General features: G+C 42.1%; 1 protein-coding gene across 9 annotated transcripts in view; it reads right to left on the bottom strand.

Moving 5' to 3' along the window:
• The window catches only part of PHKB (phosphorylase kinase regulatory subunit beta), an 80,665-nt gene that overhangs the window by 16,749 nt on the left and 44,890 nt on the right, over positions 1 to 19,026 (bottom strand). For all 9 annotated transcript variants that reach the window (XM_065028572.1, XM_065028570.1, XM_065028574.1 and 6 more), the window contains 12 exons: positions 17,914 to 18,072; positions 16,228 to 16,322; positions 9,435 to 9,490; positions 9,150 to 9,243; positions 7,217 to 7,300; positions 6,656 to 6,760; positions 6,395 to 6,477; positions 6,224 to 6,314; positions 3,856 to 3,917; positions 3,607 to 3,769; positions 2,829 to 2,910; positions 629 to 686 (listed from right to left, as the gene is read on the bottom strand). In XM_065028572.1, coding sequence (XP_064884644.1) covers positions 629 to 686; positions 2,829 to 2,910; positions 3,607 to 3,769; positions 3,856 to 3,917; positions 6,224 to 6,314; positions 6,395 to 6,477; positions 6,656 to 6,760; positions 7,217 to 7,300; positions 9,150 to 9,243; positions 9,435 to 9,490; positions 16,228 to 16,322; positions 17,914 to 18,072 — 1,132 coding nt within the window. The remainder of the gene's footprint in view (positions 1 to 628; positions 687 to 2,828; positions 2,911 to 3,606; positions 3,770 to 3,855; positions 3,918 to 6,223; positions 6,315 to 6,394; positions 6,478 to 6,655; positions 6,761 to 7,216; positions 7,301 to 9,149; positions 9,244 to 9,434; positions 9,491 to 16,227; positions 16,323 to 17,913; positions 18,073 to 19,026) is intronic.

Genomic DNA, 19,026 nt, shown 5'->3' with positions numbered 1-19,026 from the left:
TAAGAACAGACTAAAATGAGAAATGAGAACCTGGTTTTGCATTTACAGACTCATCTGCCAGGAACAGTCACCGAGAGCAGAGTTCAGGACAGGCTCAGCTCATTTCTTCAATGAAAAGAAATGACATTTCTACTGAGCTTCAGGGCAAAGAGATTGATAACCAACATGTAAGTACCACCCCACTTGCTGGAACCTTTTAAAGTTGTTGTGACCACGTCAGGCTCAAGGCAAATCATTTTGGGCAATAAATAAACTGTATAGGTGTATCAACTTAACTCAATTATATCTGATCACCAGCCTTGCTACAGAAAGCTATTGATAGTATTTTACCATGCCCTATGTTAGTATTCTTTTGTCACCGTTTGAATTGGTTTGAACCACATATTGGCAATAGCACTCCTAGCACAACCAGCTTATTATTCTTTTATATTTTAAAAGACAAGAAATACTTCTTAATTTTTTTAAAGCATTATAGACCAGATGTTTAGCTGCAATGAACCAATATAATTTTGTCAGGAAAGCTGCCCTCTTTTCTTTCCCCTTAAAGTGCATAAGGATCCAGTTTACATTCTCTATAAACACATTAGGGAAAAAAACTGGTGTAAACCAAAAGGAACATGATACAAACCAGAGCTTTTTGCTGCCAGCTCGTCTATAGATTCTTTCAATATGTTCAGCAACAGTACCTAAATGCATTAAAAAAAAAAAAAACCACGAAACAACAAATACACAAGTAATGATGCACAGGTTTTCATTTAATAGTAATAAGGTAAATTTGACGAGATCAGTTAATTCTGAATCAGCTTTAGTAAGCACTTACCTACTGTGCACATCATCTAAAATGTAGATGCAATCAAGTCCCTGCCATCCAGCTGGATGTTGTTATGCAAGAAGCCCAAGCAGAGCTCACCTAAATTCACTGCACGTGCTATGAAGAGACTTGTGATATGCCTATTGTTGCAATAGGTCAGGGAAAATCCATTTCTGTACAGATTCGGGCTCTAAAGGTACATCCCACCCCAGGCAGCCCCTGGAGCTGCAGGCGATGGGTCGGGATGCGGACACCCTGGCCACGGTCTCGCCTCTTTGCGTTGGACAAGGTTTGGAATTGCTCATCTCCGAGTTGTTTTCAACCTTGTGCATGAGCAGTAGACTCTCATTTTTCAGGCGGGGGAGCGTGACAGGGGGATGGGTCACTGCCTGGGGGCTCTGCCCTCGGTCACCACAGCAAGTGCCCGGGGACCCCGTGTGTGCAAGCTCTGGTCATCGGTGTCACAGCTCCCCTGGTGCCGCGGGTCACCGCAGGAAGTGCCACAGGGGCTGTCAGACAGATGTCCCAGGCATCATATTACTGATTGCCTGCTCTCCCGCTGCACCCTGATGTTCTGTGTGCCAGAACCAGAGAAGAGAATGCGTTGTGAATTGGGATGGATTCAAGTAGCATCGTGCTGTACAGACGTGTCCCAGGAGAGAGCGGGCAGGATGGGGAGAGCTCTGCTTCCCAAACCAAGCAGGGAGGCCGGGGTTCCGAGGAGCCACGGAGCACTTTAATTACATTAATCAGAACAGATCTCGTTTGTGTGTCAGCCCACAGCTGGTCACAGGGCATCACCCTGTGTACTGACACCTCTCCAGCTGCGCAGGGATCAAATGGGGACCCTGACATTAAAGGTAAAAGCCATGGCAAACTTTCCATAATTTACACTCGAGCTTCTAGATTTTAAAGTCTCAGGGCACACAGTGTTTTTCAGGCCAGTCACTTACTGTGAGCAGTAAGTTAATCTCTAACAGCAGTGGCGGAAGGTGACTCACAAGATCAAGGCCTGTGCCTGTCAGCTGGAACGCTCCAGGTTCTCCAGCTTTCAGCTTTCTGTTTTATTGGCACTGCGATTATTTGCCAGTCTCAGTCATCTCCAGCCATAGGAGGACGGGGACTTTTAGTCACTGACTCAGGCTGTTTAATGCAAGGTGCATATTAAAAAGGTTATCAGCATCTCCCATTTCGTGCGGGGTGGCACACAGGGCTCTGTACAAGCGAGCTCTGTGAGCTGCTTTGACCTAAGTGGCTTCTAGGGAGTTGTGTATCATCCAGCAAACTTTATCCCACTTTACGTTGTCTTCCACGAAATTTTTAATATAGCTATATAGATATAATATACATTGATGTGGAAATGACAACTCTTCATCATAAGAACCAGCTGTCGTATATGAAGAGGGGGTGAGTTACAGCACTTGACGAACAGCTAAGAGAATATTGTTTGACCGGAACATTCCTGTTTTTCTAAGGAGTACCCATGCACACAAAGGCAGATAATAAGCAGTCCCTGGGAAAAACCCACCAGCCACAAGCCTTAGCGGCCTCTTCTGAATAATTTTACATGACTTTAAATCCTGTGCTCTAATATAAAGCCGGATACAAAATTAGAGCAGTGCAAGATTCATGGATATACTGAATTAGTCTGATTACATGAAAGCAAAATAAAAATTCAGTATAAAGCTTCAAATTAAATGTTGCAGACACACAAACTTGTCTCTAGTTTCAGTTTTCTATACAATGTGAAATCCTCTATTTTCTGTATCTATGTATTCAAAATTGCAACCAGATACAGCACTGGCTTACAAACAATTTAAGAGTCCTTATATTTAGCAGCTCATTCCCCACCACACTATGAATTTGCACGTCCAATTTAATGCAGAAATTGCTTTAAATGGCAGACAAAACAGCTACATAACGGCATGCATGCATGGCCACTATCCACATTCACTGCACCCCAACAGAGAGCGGCTTCCAGAAACACTCGGGAGAGAGAAACAAAAGAAGCTCTTACCTTCCTTGGTGATAAAATTCGGTCCTTCTCTTTTAAGCAATATACTCGAGAGTAATGCTTGACTTGCTAGGCAATTGCAGTCCTTAAAAAAACAACAACAGAACCACAAATAGCCTTTCAGTGAAGCAAAACCAGAAGAGCCATTAAAAACGTCAAGTAAAACCGACAGGCCTTTCTGTGCGCTGCAGCCGCAGAGCCGCTGCTGGCAGAGGCTTCTCCAGGGCTCACATTCAGTTGTGATCGTTTGGCCTCAGAAATGTTTCCCCATTTTCTCCTCTTGGGTCCTGTCATTTACAGCAGAAACGCCTGTAAAGGTGTGGTGAACCCAGCAGAGCGCTCTGTGTTCCCACTGAACGCTGGATCTAGAAACAACCACTGGCGCTTTTCTTCCAGATACAGGAAAAACGCCAGACTGGAACTTGCCTTTGGTGTCGTTAAGAAGTTACTGTCTATCAGAGTGAACACCGGCTTTGAAATCTCTTGAATTTTAGTCTAGCAATAAAATACCTCTGCCTGCTTCTAGGGGGCATTGATTAGCAGAAAGTGTGGAAGCCAAGGGTTACAGCAGAAGGACCAGAAAGTTCTGTGCTGTTCAGGGCAACAGGAAGGTTCTCTGGGTGTGAAGAGGAACATCAGACATGTCGTGTTACCAGCTGTATTATTGACATTGAACCACGGCACTAGTCATGTTGATCTAAGTAGGCTGACGCTACAAAGAATACTGGCACATAATTTCTCATTTCACGAGAATGAAGTTAGTTTTATCAAGTTTTCTTACATTAAGTTTCTGCAGGATCTCGTATGTTGACTTGTTTCTCCACTCGTTAACATTTACATCGGGTTGCTGCTCTAGTTCAGAAGCATTTGGAGTACTAGACTGCCTCTTGACTTTTGAATGTTTTGGAAGATCCAACTCCTCCAAACTCTTGAACACAGGAGCCCTGGAAAATAAGATTTCATTTCTTCATTGTCCAGAAAATATTTTAATTAGCAAAACTCCATCATTCTTATTTACACGTAGCCTTACTCTTCTGTTTCAGCGATCCTTAGGAAGTCAAGTTGTTCGACAACTGCTCCAGATATTAATGTCTGAAATGAAAAATTGAAAAGAATATTAAAAGATGCAGAAATGTCCATAACTATGCAGTTGTCTTTTGATGTCAACATGCTGCTGGTGGTTTCCACTGAGAAAGTGGTTTCTTTTACACTTTCAGAGTATTCTTCCCACTGAAGACAGCACAGGTATCTCACACCTGAAATTCAACGTTGCATTTATCTGCTGTAGTCATTACAATTCATTCACTCCACATTATTATGGGTTTCCCATTTATCTACTTCCAGAGGAAAAGTATTGTACTGCAGCATTTCGAGACTGCTTTTTGATGGCTCTCATTAACCACATAAAATTGAGTGTGCATTTTGAACTTTTAAAATCCATTTTCATTGCACACAAGTTGCAGTAAAATATTGATCTGTTACACTGCAGGATGACTGAATATAAAAAACCTGCTTTGCTTTCATTGTGAGTGTCTTTCATTCTTTGAGATGCAGATCTGCTCGAACACATGATGACAATGGAGACAGACAGTAAAGATGAAAATTGGAAAAAGCCAGTAGCCTTCTAAGCATCGACATTTTAAAATGAAATTACATGGTGTATATTTTACAAGAAAAAAGAGGATTCACCCAATTAGAGACACACATTCTACCTCCAGGCACATTTACACGTGTCTAACTAAAGCGGCTGAAGACAATTCAAAAAGATTGAATACATATTTTGTTGGAATAGATGGATTATTTAAGACAACGCCAGACATTAGACATGTCCCTTGTTCTCCCAAATCCTCCCTCGTATCGAAACCGGGCTGTTTCCAAAATGTGGCAACTGTGCAGTAAAACTGAGACATGCACTCACCTCTACCAGCTACCAATCATTTGTAAGAGGGGGAAAAGAAAGAAACAAAAGCTTTGGAAAGCGGTAAAAGAGAAAGGGATGTTAAGAATAAATTAGAGATGCAAGACGATTTCCATTTAACCCAAACCAGTTTTTATATCCTTAGCTTACTGCTGCAACAGGAGTTAAACCTTCAAGTGAACAACTAACATGCTGCAACAGAATCCAAGGTGTTGTACTGGCACACGGGAAGCGAGCACAATGTGTTTGTGGATGTGGTGAGCATTTCCCTCTGGAAAAGCAGCAGGCGTTCCTGTGGGCCTGTCTAACAGCTTCCATTCAATCTGTATTTAACGAAGATGTGATAGGGCCCTGTTACACCCGTGATGTTCACTGGAAGCGATTCCTGCCCGTGGCCTGACCCGCTCACACCTCACACAGCTGCCTTGGTCTTTTTTTATCTTTATAAGGTGCCTTAAAGCCAAATAAACATTTGTTTGTAGTTTTACCCTGCACTCTTTTTAATAAGTAACAAATAAAGCTAAGACTAATGACTTTAAAATGACAAATTTATTACTTTTTATTTTTTAAATCATATTATCTTTTCTGAAGGTCACTGAGTCTGGAAGGGGAAGGTGATGCCCTGATGACTGTAACAGCGTCATGCTTGAAACAGGGACACATCACATACATCATGACATTTCTCGCCTGCAAATCCATCGGTTTAATCAAACGCAAGGCAAGAAAGTCATTGCAGTTGAATTTAAAAAAACCCACAACAGTGTAGACAAATGGCTTTCCATGGACGGTAAATGGCATTAGCTACAGGAATAGGAATTGGTAACAGGAGACTGCATGACCTACACCTGACCACTAGAAATACATATGTATTTTAAAGGTTACAAGGATATTTCAAACTCCCGTAACTGAGAGTATTTAATTTACAAATGTCCCGGCTTTTCTAAAGTTCATCGTTTTCTAGGGAACAAGAAGTGATAACTGTGGCTGTGGTCTTCTCTCTTACAAAAAGAAGCATTCTTCAATAGGTGCAAATAAGATGAACCACCACACACAGGTATCTAAAACCAGCACTTGATTCAGTCATTTTCACATTTAAATGAAGAATATTCCTGCTTTAAGATTAATTCAAGCAGCAAAGATGTCAAAACTAGATTTTCTTTCTTGTAAGAACTTTAATATATGTGAAGCACCTTTTTCCCCCCTCGTCAATTATCTAATCAAAATAAATCCCTCGGTGCTTGACATTGTGGATTTATCCTTTGGATTTATCCTATTTAACTTCACAAGTTTGCTGAACATAAAAGCCCTTCTCCCTTTGAAAATCCTCTATGAGGATGATCACTTTGAAAAGACTCATCAAAAGGAATTAAAATAAACCCCTTTTCATTTAAGAGAAAACAAAAACTGTACCAAATATCTTGGTCCTTGACTTCTTAATTTTAGGATACTAAACAAAACACAACGCCCAGGACAAACATACCTGGACTCTGTCAACATGAACCTTCACTCCCCCAACCAGCCCCTTTCTGAAGGCGGCCAACATATCCAAGATGGGGTTGAATCTGCTCCCTCTGAAACGGGAAACAGGACTCCAGTCATCTTGCAATTAGGGAATTCCCACACAGCAAATGATGCTTTTATCTCTCTCTACCTTATATTGTCTTCACGGATCAGCACAACGAAGAGTGGCCGACCGTGCATTTTCCAGTACTGCTTGATGAACTGCAGCGCGTTCTAGGAGAGAAAGAACACGAGAGTCACAAAAATATACGAGCACAACGCACCAGAACACGCAGGACCAGATATTAGAAGAACTGTCTTAAAATAACAGCACTGAACAACCCAACCACAGGTTATTATTCTACAGACTCTATTTTCGTGAGTTTCTCACCGGAAAAGTTCAGGTAAATACCTTAATGTCATCAATCAACATCATGACATCCTGAGACATGTAGAAATCGCTTAGATCAAAAATGATCGAGTAGCAAACCACAGTCTTCCCGAGGATTCGGTAAATCTGGTGAGACAGAACGATTCATTAATCATTTCTTTAAAATATCTGAAGCACTGAAGTAGGGGAAAAGGATAAAAGGTATTTTGAAACTATTGAAGTACTAGTCAATGTAGAACAGTTGAATTAAAAAATATTCAAGATAAAGACTACACAGCTAATTTTAGGTGCTCTTTTATTAGGTGTGCGGATGCAGATTCTGTTGAAGTTAGAGCAGTTCAGCACCATTCCGCCTCTTTTGGCCGAGCATGGCTGGACCTGACGAGCAGGGAACACGACGCTTTCCCGGTGAGACAGAGCACGCACATCACAACAGCAACATGCACCACAAGGACTTGGAAATAAGACATGTACATAAAATCAAATTACATTACAGTCCCACTTACAACCATTCAGAGCCAAATTCAATGTTTATCTGAAATATTCATCAGTAACAAGGATATAAAAATTTCTTGCAACAACCTTTGATGTCCCAAGGCATCCTATGGGCCTGTCCGGTCTGCCAGATAATCCCAGCTTGTCATTGACTCCCAGATGGAAATAAGCCTGTGGGAAAGAACCACGAAAACTGAGGGGATCTAGAGAGACGCCTTTCCTGCGCTCCTGCTGGGTCTCACATCACGTAGGAAACCGTGTGTGTTCTGCTTTAGTGAGAAAACAACATCTTCAAGTTGGTCATTAAAATTATTATTAAAGGATCATTGACATTTGTTGTCTGGCCAGTTTTGCCTGCTGTAATGCTCTTCTGATGCAGAAACAAAAGTAAAATGCTAATACAGGAACTCTTTAAAGATCTTGTATTCTAATTATAGTAAAGGCCTGCGAAATTAATGCATCATCAACACAAGCACGAGGGAATTATCTCATTATTCATTGCTTGATTCTTATTAGAGTTCAATTATGTATGCCTGGTATTACTATATAATTTTGTAGGACTTGCATATTAAAGAAATAATCTTAACTTGTTACAGTGTGTGAGAAAAACCATAGAAAACCAACTACGTTGTGAGCAAGACAGTATAAATGTATCAGTTAAACCAAAGAGAAAGCTGCCACTTTTTCCTTATTTGGGCTGGTTTAGGTGAGGAAGCCCCCATAACCATAGCAGAACTTCAGCACATTCAGAATTCAGAACATTTTCCTAAGCTCAGTTTTTGTTTATGTTAGAGAAGATAACTGAGAAGGAAATGAAAGCGAACATTTGAACAAACATCACACCCAACAGCTTTCTCCTGCTGTCAGCCTGGGGCCTTCGGATAGTGCCCGTGTTTCTGCATTAACACCACGAACTGTTTCAGAAAGGTAATAAACAACTTTACCTACATCACCTGTTCATCCAGACCAAGTAACACACTCAGGTGGGAAAAGAGCAGACACATCGAAATGTTAGCAGTTTTAAACAACCAATCTGTACACAACAAAAGCGAAATAATGTGGAAATGTGGAACCCCTTTTTTGTAGTAAATAATGGAAACCAGAAGAATGGCAGTAGACTTTGTAACTTAACACTAAAAGGACCTTCATTTTGCTAGAATGTAAAACTTAAAATGTTTTCTTAATGAAAAAGGAGCTCCGGTAGCATTGTAATGTTGGCTGTTCCCTTGCAGACTCTTTCTGACGTTGTTGTACGGTTTGCTAAAGCAGTTTCATCTCCGGTCAAAGCTCTTCACCTCGATCCGTCACAATCCAGAGACAGCTGAGATTCAGCACAATGGTACCTGAACAAAAGGGCCGTTCCATGCAGGTCCAGCTGCTTCAAGCAGGGGGTTTTTGATTAAAATGCCCTTCAGTTCTGGAATATTAAAGCTGCTCATAGCAGGACGCGGCTGTGAGAGCAGCCTGGGCTGTTGGGTTGATTTATGAGAGAGATTCAAACCAGAGTGGTCTGGTTTCTCTGTCATCTGTTCATGGAGTACTCTGCTATTCTCCTGTACTATTCCTGCAACACATACGTACCTTTGTCCTTGTCCCTCTTCCATGTTTTCCTCTTCCTCCTCTTCTCTCCCCCTGCCCTAGACTTGGTGGATCTGTTGACATCCCCCCAGTTCTGCTTTCAATCCCTAATTTTCCTGAATCAACACCTTGTTTCTTTTCACACTACTTTTCTGGACACGTGTCTGTTTGTAAGTGTAGAGGTTTACACTGTTACCATGTGCCATCAGACCAGTTGAAGAGTTTCTAATCAAACGGTACTAAGAATTGGATTAGCAAATATTGAGCTCTAACCAGGCAGGTACAACCGATGGCTGTGAGCAGAACCTGTAATAATTAGAATAATACAAAAAGGTAGATAACAAGCTTAAGGAGATACAAGCCTGATAGCTTGATACAAATTCCTATTGTTACAAAGGAAATTTATAGGTAGATAAATAATATTAAACGCAGAATTCCTTACTTTGACAAGCTCTTTTTGAGCCCATATCTGAATTGGTTCCACCTGCTGGGGAGTCTGAGTTTGGATTCCATACGTGTTCAGAAAAACTTGTAAGCTGTGAATGAAATAATGACAAACTCAGTGACATATCTCCGAACAGCCTTAGGTTCAACAACTACATTGGCAGCAGATTCACAAGTAGCAGTATTATATTCTACACGCCTTTGAATACCTCTAGCAAGTTGAAGATGTCTATTGTTCAACGTTTTCTTAATATATACATTCTTAATAAAAGCAAATACATACCGCTGACTTTCTGCTATCAGGGCCACGTGTACTACCAAGTCATTTTCCAAAGGGCCCTAGAAAGTAATGAAAAACATATGTATTAGCATTGCTAATTAAATATTTTGTCAGATATAGCATGAACAGGGACGATGTCTATTTAAACGAGACAGCAGTAGGACAGAGTCAGCGTTTTCTGACTGTGAACACACGGAAAGCAGCTGCGGGAAGACTGGCCTACCTGTGCTGCTTTGCAAGAAGCTTTTTGCAGAGTTACTAATAAATAAGTTTCTGGTAATTCTTTCTGCCGTTTGGTTTTGTTTCTTGGTGGAGGCGCTTGCTTTGGTTTGTGGTTTTTTCTTTTAATTAAAAAAAAAATAGGAAAAATATTTTGCTTCATACAAACAAATCAGAATTAATACAATCAATGTATTTCTTTTATGCCTGATATGACAGAGTGTTTTGATACACGTTTCTGTAAAAAGTGAAATAAATCAGCTGTTTGGGTAACCAAGAATATTCACTTTAAAATTACAAAATGATAATTTCAACCCTTTGAAATATTTTGATCAGATAGCTACTTTGCAGTTATATGAAAGATATATTACATTTTACAGCATTTCCTTGCATTGTTTATTACACAGACACACCATGTTTGAAATAAATAATAGTATTTTATGTCAGGAAACCAAGCAAACAGGAATGAATGCAAGGCGTTGGGTTCTCTTCGCTTGCCCTGGCAGCACCGCATGACCCGCTGGAACTGGGCTGTCGGAGTTATTGCTGCTTCAGCTCTTCTCTGCCAGTCAATGGTGGGAACATCAAGAGGACTAAGAGCAGCGCACATTTTCATCCCTAAAATGCTTTTTATCTGCTTTTGTCTAGAAACTACCAGAACATGAATGACAAATGTTAAACACACCTTCTATCAATTGGCTATATAAAACCAGGGCATTTTCTGTGAAGATAGATGGACAGATATATTGATTTAGAACAAAATGTTCAGAGTGAACACTTGCTTGTGCAGAAGTCTTGACTAGATCTCATGGATTTACAGAATAAATTCTTGGTAACATTCTCCCAAAAGTCTATCAGCAATACATTTCCCCATGAAATAAGTTTGTGATGAAAGTAAGAGCACAAAGAGAGCGGATTAAGAATGCAGAAGTCCAAGTGACATTAAGATTTTCCTCCCCAGAACAGGGTGATCACACTATCAATTGCATTTATACAAACAGTAAGAAAACTCAAACCAATTCTCTACCATAATGAGCGCATTACATGTATAAAACAAAAAGCAAACAACCCCCAGAAAACAGGAGAGACCCCACTGATGTATAGCCAGGCTGCGATCTAACTTGGGGAGTGGTCTTCAAGTGGAGATTTGACTTAGTTATTACTGTATTAATGACAACGACTGGATGAGGAAATAGAGGGAGTGGCTGACACTGGAAGCTGTGCTGCCATCAGAGACCTGGACAGGCTGGAGAGCTGGGCGGGGAGAAATTTAATGAAATAGAACAAGGGCAAGTGTAGAGTCTTGAATCTGGGCAGGAACAACCCCAGGTTCAGTGTAAGTTGGGGAATGACCTATTAGAGAGCAGTGCCGGAAAAGGGACCTGGGGGTCCTGGGGACAGCAGGATGACCATGAGCCAGCACTGGGCCCTTGTGGCCAGGAAGCCAATGGTACCTGGGGTGGGTTAGAAGGGGGTGGTCAGTAGGTCAGAGAGGTTCTCCTGCCCCTCTGCTCTGCCCTGGGGAGACCACACCTGGAATATTGTGTCCAGCTGTGGCCCCTCAGTTCCAGCAGGACAGGGAACTGCTGGAGAGAGTCCAGCGCAGCCACCAAGATGCTGGAGGGAGTGGAGCATCTCCCGTGTGAGGAAAGGCTGAGGGAGCTGGGGCTCTGGAGCTGGACAAGAGGAGACTGAGGGGGGACTCATTCCTGGGGATCAATATGGAAAGGGGGAGTGTCAGGAGGATGGAGCCAGGCTCTTCTGGTGACAACCAGTGACAGGACAAGGGGCAATGGGTGCAAACTGGAACACAGGAGGTTCCACTGAAAGATGAGAAGCAACTTGTTGGGGGTGAGGGTGGCAGAGCCTGGCCCAGGCTGCCCAGGGGGGTTGTGGAGTCTCCTTCTGTGCAGACATTCCAACCCGCCTGGACACCTTCCTGTGTAACCTCATCTGGGTGTTCCTGCTCCATGGGGGGATTGCACTGGATGAGCTTTCCAGGGCCCTTCCAACCCCTCACATTCTGTGACAAAGGGAGAGTGGCTGTGTAAACCCTGAGCACGAGCTGCACATAAACCTGCGGTTCTGCATCTGCCTGAGGACCATTCAGCGCCCCTGGCGCCCAGACGCCGCAGGGCCGTGGTCAGTGCTGTGGTCAGTGCCAGGGCTGGCTCAGCTGGGCCCACGGGATCGCACCTGCAGCACAACCAGCACAACACTCGCCCTTTGGAAAGGCCTGTGCACTACAGGGTGCTGTAATGTTAAACAAAGATGCTTTAATTGTCATTTAACATGCCGAGGCCTGGAGGATCACAAAGAGTGGTCTACGAAAACACGGATCAGAATAACAGATATAATACTGATGCAAATCACATCACCCTTTTCAGTACTGATAGCGATATCATTAGCATTTGCTACGTACTAAAAAATTAGACACGGAAAAGCATAAACTTCTAAATATTCCACCAAGTAAATCCTGCTGTTAAAAGCTCCATTTCAATGTGTGTGGTTTCTCATTTGTCCAACGAGGCAAGCTCAGGCGTGCTCATCCGTCACTGGCCCCCGCCACCCCTTCCGGCAGCACGACCCGCCCCAGCCACGTCCTGCACGCTGTGCCAATGATAAGCACACCGCGGGCTTTCAGACCACCGAGATAAAACACAGATTGGCTGTTCTTCCTCACAGAAGAAGAAACAAATCCTATTTGTAAAGGAGGTGCTGAGCGGCTGGAGGCAGGACAAAGGGCAAGCCCAGGCCCCGTGCCTTCAGCTCTAAAATAGCACTGAACTACTTCAGAATTGTGATACCTGGGGTGGGCAATTGTATTAAGAGAAATGAAAGCAAGAATATGCTTATAATTAATGTTACAAAACAATCTGATATGACAGATCTCTCTAAACCATCAAAATCGGACAAGTTCTAACCCTAAACATAACTTAGGAAGCTGAAAATCTTAATGTATCACAGTTTACCGACACTTAGTAATTTTAGTTGCTTCTTTACAGGTTATCTCTTTCCCGAAAATAAAACCTAAGCAATCGATGATTTGACTGTTGTCCTCCCAGTGTCGCAGCGGGACCTGGGTGCAGATGTCCCTGCCCACGGCTGGACAGCTGGGCTGCAGGAGCTTGCGAGGTCCCTTCCGACCAACACGATTCCAACATTAACCTTGATTTCCAGTAACTCAAATGAAGTCCTCGCAAATGACTGCTATGTCTACAAAGCATTAAAAGAATCTAGTCATCATAAACAGGCAGAGAATTTCATTACTTAATTGCAACCCTATGCATATGAATTAACCCAGAAGATAAACTGTCTAACTTCCACAATGCAGTAACATTATAATTTTTTGTTGAATACAAAATTAAATACAAGACAGCAATAAATCAGCTTTTGTACGCTCCAGGAAAACGCAAAACAAAACCAGAAAGTCCCCACTCCACCTACAGAGGACCTTTTATACACTAACTGCTCCCAAAACAGTTACATATATATAGTTTTCATAGCAACTTTGCCTTTGTACGTCTCTACTACCTTACTTTCCTTTAACTAATTCTACAGTTATTCTTCACTGGTGCTTCAAAGCTCTAAAACTAATGCTGGAATATTTTAAATGCTTTTCCTTGCTCGCTTAAACCTACACAATTGTGTGGGCATCAGACAGATTTGTGTAGCTACAAATAAACTAAATCAATCACATTTTTCAATGACAAGTGTTTATAGAAATTATAGTCAGTGCAACCAAAATAGGAAAGTTACCTACATGGAAAATACATTTCTCTAAGACTTACTGCTCAGAACAAGGCTTCATGTTAAAATGTAAAAAGCCTTATTTTTGTACATCGCCTCCCAGAACGCTGTAGCTCGACAACATTGATAGACACAGGCAGCTGATATTTTACATATCCTTGTTTATTCCTCACAGGAATGAAATTTAATAAAAAGGGAGCTAGTTTTCTGTTCAATTTACTTGAGTAGTTCTTTAGCTATACGGAAAAGACATCATTAAATGAAGCACCCGCCTTTGATTTCCAAAGACATAATTAACTAAGACGTGTTGCCTTCTCATTTCCTGGTTTTAGTCATTTTCCAAGCACTTTAAGGCAAATATTAAATACTGATCTTGCATCAATTAGCTCAATTAGACAAAACGGCACAATCAGACATTCAGAAAAACTGTTCAGGCAAATTTCAAGCATGAATTTAAAAAGTGGCGGTCCGTGTCCCGCCGGCAGTTGAAGTTTGCTGCCTCGAGCTGCGGAAGCGCACGGCGCTCACGCTCATATGGCTGCACACCTGCCTTGCGTCTGTTAACCTGCTCTCGATGAACAATTCAAATCAACATCTGTATCAAGAAACATTTGGCTCCGCTAGTAATTTAATAGCAAACCCCACAACATACAGCAGCCCCTGTTTCCGTACCAACTATCCCAAGGAAATTCAGGCTGCAGGGACACAGACCCACAGTATCATTTTGGTTGGAAGAGACCCTCAAAATCATCGAGTGCAACCATAACCCACCCCTGGCACTAACCCTTGTCCCTAAGAACCTCATCTACACGTCTTTTAAACACGAACCATCCCAGTCACAAGTCCCAGGCTCCGATGCCACAAAACTCCAGAATTCCCACTCGCTCCGAGGTGCCTCTTTCCTCTCTACCCCATCCCGAGAAGCACATGCAGCAGTTTTTCTCCTTGACATATCAAAGGAATCCCGCGCAGCCATCCCCAGCGAAGAGCGGAGCTGTGAGCAGAGCCAGGCAATCCAGAGCTTGGCTTTCCTGCAGCACCTGTAAGGCCTCAACACCAGACAACGCGCCTCACAGGCTCCTGCATACACAAGGATAAGACAACTACACAACTGCCAAACGTGTTGATCCACGTCAGATTTTTACAAAGGTCTTTAGGTTTAAGAAAAAATAAAGTAAGATTCCTAGGCTTCAAACAGAACAGCAGTCTTGTTCATCAGAATACACTCAACTGCCACCTGGGAAGGTCTTGTCTTTCCTCCTGAAAACAAAAACATTACTGATCCTAAACAGGGACCATTTCTGCCCAAGTTTTGGCAAATTTAAGCAGCTAAGGACAGTCTTTAAAGGGAAAGATTGACAAGTGTCAGCTCCACCGAGTTGTCTGAGAAGAGCACAATGGTCCCTCCAAGGAACTGCAGCGCAGGGCAGCGAGGGGTGTGTAAGCACCTGAGAACGACCAGCCTCTCGCCTCATCTCCCCTTGAACAACACAAAGCTTTTTGTTGCGTTGCTGCAGATGAAGCAAAACATCAAAATTCAGCTGTTCAAGTCATTTTCAATTCTTTTAACACTGTTGAACTTTCAGAGTCCTGATTATGCTGAATTTTACCAGATAACTGCATTTCACTATGTTCTTTATTGACTCCCAAAGTGACTGCCAAGGAGTACGTGATGAGGAAATAAATTCTTGTTGCAGTACTTTTTACCACTTTTGGGAAGTCCCCAGGGCAGAGGCTGTTTCTCTCTGGAGATCTGAAAATTCCCTATCACATAACAGGTACCCTAAAACCAGTAAAAATGTCTTTCTACTAAAACACTTCCTGATGAGTCACGCAATGTCTTTAGAACAAACCACCATCTTCTTCAAAGTGTTCACCTGTGGTATATTAAGAGTTACTGGTTTCAAGAGTCAAAGAAACATACAATTTGATGGGTTGCACGCAACAGCCGCTCGACAGAGGCTGCTTCTAATGGCATCCGTACCAGGGCAGCTCTCCGTTCTGTAGTGTTCACATCCCACCACGTAACAACAACCAAACTGGAGCAAACGAAGTCTCTGGGCTCTCATCACCTCCTACCAACACGGCACAAGTGCTGCACTGCAACGAACAACCGTCTCCTTATGAATGGGACACCACCAGGCGCTGGGATTGTCACACCAACAGGAACTGGCAGGAAACGCAGATTTTCGGCAGCACTCGGACAGGAGGAGAAAAAGCGTGGATTGCTCACTCCTCGTCTTGGAGTCAGCCTGAAGTTTGTTTCAGATTTTACGCTTCAGTTACAAATGCACAATGCTGCACAAGGAACTTTGGAAATACATATTCCTCATTCTAAGAAATAAAAATGCTGAAAAACACCCCTTAGCTCCACATTTCCATACATACAGTTCTTACCTCTTTAATAACAAAGTTCCCTACATACAAAGTTCCCGTGTTGTCACCCCACCTACTGCAGATGTGGATTTCAATGTTTCATGTGTTCTCCACCCCTGGGCTCTCATTCCCCTGATGCATTTAAGGCAAATACAGGAGCACACGTATATACCATGCACACCAAAACAGAACCTCATCCTTGTAGCTCTTAGCACCTCTAAATACAGAAAACATTAAGTTTTCATTGCATCACATAATTTGAAGGTGAACACACACCAGTTCCCCAAAACTGCAGGTGTTATACTGTTCCTTTTAAAAGCAATCCTCCATCAACTAGGAAAATATGCATCTGTTTAATATTTTCCCAGCACTTTAAATATTAGAAGGCCACATATAACATGTAGATTACAATTTTTCAGTAAAAATATTTTAACACCAAGCTTATTCTTACCTGATTTGAAAATCTCATGCTAACATTGCGCTGATCTTGTGGAGCGACATAACGTCCAATAGGGTCAATATCTTTAGGACTTACTAATTTGTCAGCTGGAAGTAAACGATAACGAAAACACAGAATGAATGGAGTATTTTCTGCAGCATTTGTGAAGGAGGCATGCAAACGTATTTTATGTTGTCAGTTCTGCTGCTATAATCTTTGTTTTCGATCAGTGATTTACAGATCAAAACAACATCCTGCAAAATTATATTAATTGGAAAACTAATGACTCAAGTATTATTCTTGCTAGAGCTAATCATGATAGTGTAGGATAGAAAAACAATCCTTTATTTTTCCAGAGCTGTGTTAAAAGAAGAACGGACTCCACAACACAGAAGTTACATAAAAAGCCCTCAATCCACAACCACAGAATAGTTCTGGAGCTTTAACTAGAAACTCAATAGTTACCATCCAAAATTGTTTAGCTGTGAAAAAAGCAGACAATGTCTGTCTTAAGGAAAGCACACAACTATAGTGCGGAAAGGGACGAGGGCTATCAACGGTATCTCTCAGTACGATATCTCAAGAAGAAATTGTAAAGGAAAAATGAAAGAAAAGCAAAACCAAAACAAATCCCCCACAATTAAATCTCTCTGAAAGCTAGCAATTTCCACATGTAGTGTTTTACAGGGAAAACACCCTGCAAGCCTAAAATTCCTTTATTTTAACCTTCTCCCGAAGAAAAAATATCTTTTCCTTCCAAGTGAGATTGCTGCATGCGTTCCGGTGTTGGCTGCAAAGGGAGTGACGCAGGAACAGAGAAGGCGAGCAGGTGGAGCACCAGACGGACCCTGTTCCTCCTGCCTGAAGATACAACCGCTGCTCCTGCCAAGCCTTCCATTTCTAAACTCCCCTTCAACCTCGCTCATTTTTCCTACCAACAGCCTGTCTCCCTTGATGGTGTGCACAGAAAAAAGTCTTTAGAACTCAGCCTACTGATTGCCAGGTAAATGCTGAGCGTCTTTAAATAAAGTAATAGATCTTTCTCCTGAAAGAAATATTAAGAAAAAAACCTTAACTGCAAAGACTTTCTGGCTTAACAATTGGTTTTGCATTAACCTTTGAATCTCCTCGTGTGAGACCTGGAGTTCATTTGTCACTGAAACTCACCCTAACAACCTTCCATGGCCAAACTTGGATGTGCACTTTCAAACACACATCTAATCTCTTATCTTTTGAAGGAAGAATAAAAATAACATAGACTGAAGAAACATTAACTTTATCTGAGACTGCAGCTATTCCCAATTTAAACTTGTCTTGAATTAAATGCTATAGATCTCTTAGAAACATCACTGTACAGCTGATACAGCTAATCCAGAAAGTGTCATGTTAATATGTTTTATCATGAAGAAAAGAAAATAAGAGGGAAAGCCAGGAAAAGTAAAAGCAAAAAAAGAAACCTATCGTGTTTAGAAGATTTTCAGTATTCTATCAAATATTCCCGTAAGCTTCATGCAGCATGGAAGATTAACATGAAGAATAAAAAGCAATCTGTGCCTGTCAGGTTTGTACCGAAGCCGAGGACAAACACGCCACCCCCAGTGCAGTCAAAACTCAAACCAACCTGTTTGTTCGGCTTCAAGACAAACATTACCAGGATAAAAACCCTTGATGTGTGGCAGAACTCCCCGCGCTGCTTACCCAGGAGCTTGGCAATGATGTAAACCGCCTGGCCCCACAGGAAGAGCTTCCCGTCGCGCCCGCTGTGGCTGGGGAAGCGCTTCTGGCTGCCAGGGCTCTTCTTCTCCAGGTCGACAAAATCCGCAGGCACGTAGTAATACTTGGGGACAACAGGACACCCTGCGGGGGTTTAAAACGAGGCCATCAATCCCATGGCCCTTACTGCTCTGCAGTCCCCGCAGAACGCTGAGCTGGACTCAAACCAGGAAAAATTCAACCCTGGCTACAACGTGAGCGACCAGAAGGGCTGTTGTCGTTCAGCGTTATCCCTCAAAAGCACAGTCAGTGTAGGAAACCCCCGGCAACATTAAACTACGTTATTTTTCACCAAACACTTCCACAGACTTTCTTCCCAGAGCACCTTACAAGGCATAAAGAAAAAGCCATTTCTTCACCTAAAGCAAAACGCAGCAAAGATAACAAACCATAACCCAAAGAAATGAAAATGGCACCCCAGTGAAACAGCTGGGTTTAACCCCCTGTATTTAACACAGGCTCAGCTTGTTAAAACTAAAATCTTGGCCAAAAAATAGTCAAACATTTAACAAAAATTAGATTTCTTTGCAAGTAAACACAAGCAATATTTTAATTTTGAAACATCATGAAACAAAATGGCATCGGCTTCTGCACTGGAAGGCAGCATGTCTGGTGTCTAGAGTTATCCCACAAGTATTACTCACCATTGTAGATTATTAATATTATTTCAACACTTTTTAAGTGGACAAGAGTCAGGAATTTAGAAACATAATTACAAAGGACTGACCTAACTACATACAATAAAAAAGCAAATTAATATGCTTTCCGCAAAATTAAATTTCACCTTGATATTGCTTTAATTTTGAATGTATTAGATGCAGAAGAGGTGATAAACAGAATAAAGTCGCAGTGCCTGAGCGTCAGCTTAGCCAAAGAAATACTGACAGGAGCTGAGAAAAATGGAAGAGTGGGAGTTATCAGAGATGGACCATTCAAATGAGTGAGGGATCAAGACACTCAGACGTTTTACGATGAGACCCTCGTGACTCCGGGCAACAAGGGGAACTACACAATCAAGACTAATTTCGTGTCCCTGGA

This window comes from Columba livia, chromosome 13 (genome assembly GCF_036013475.1).
Source record: "Columba livia isolate bColLiv1 breed racing homer chromosome 13, bColLiv1.pat.W.v2, whole genome shotgun sequence".
In the NCBI taxonomy this organism is placed as follows: Eukaryota; Metazoa; Chordata; class Aves; order Columbiformes; family Columbidae; genus Columba; species Columba livia.
This window is presented reverse-complemented; position numbering and strand designations above follow the sequence as displayed.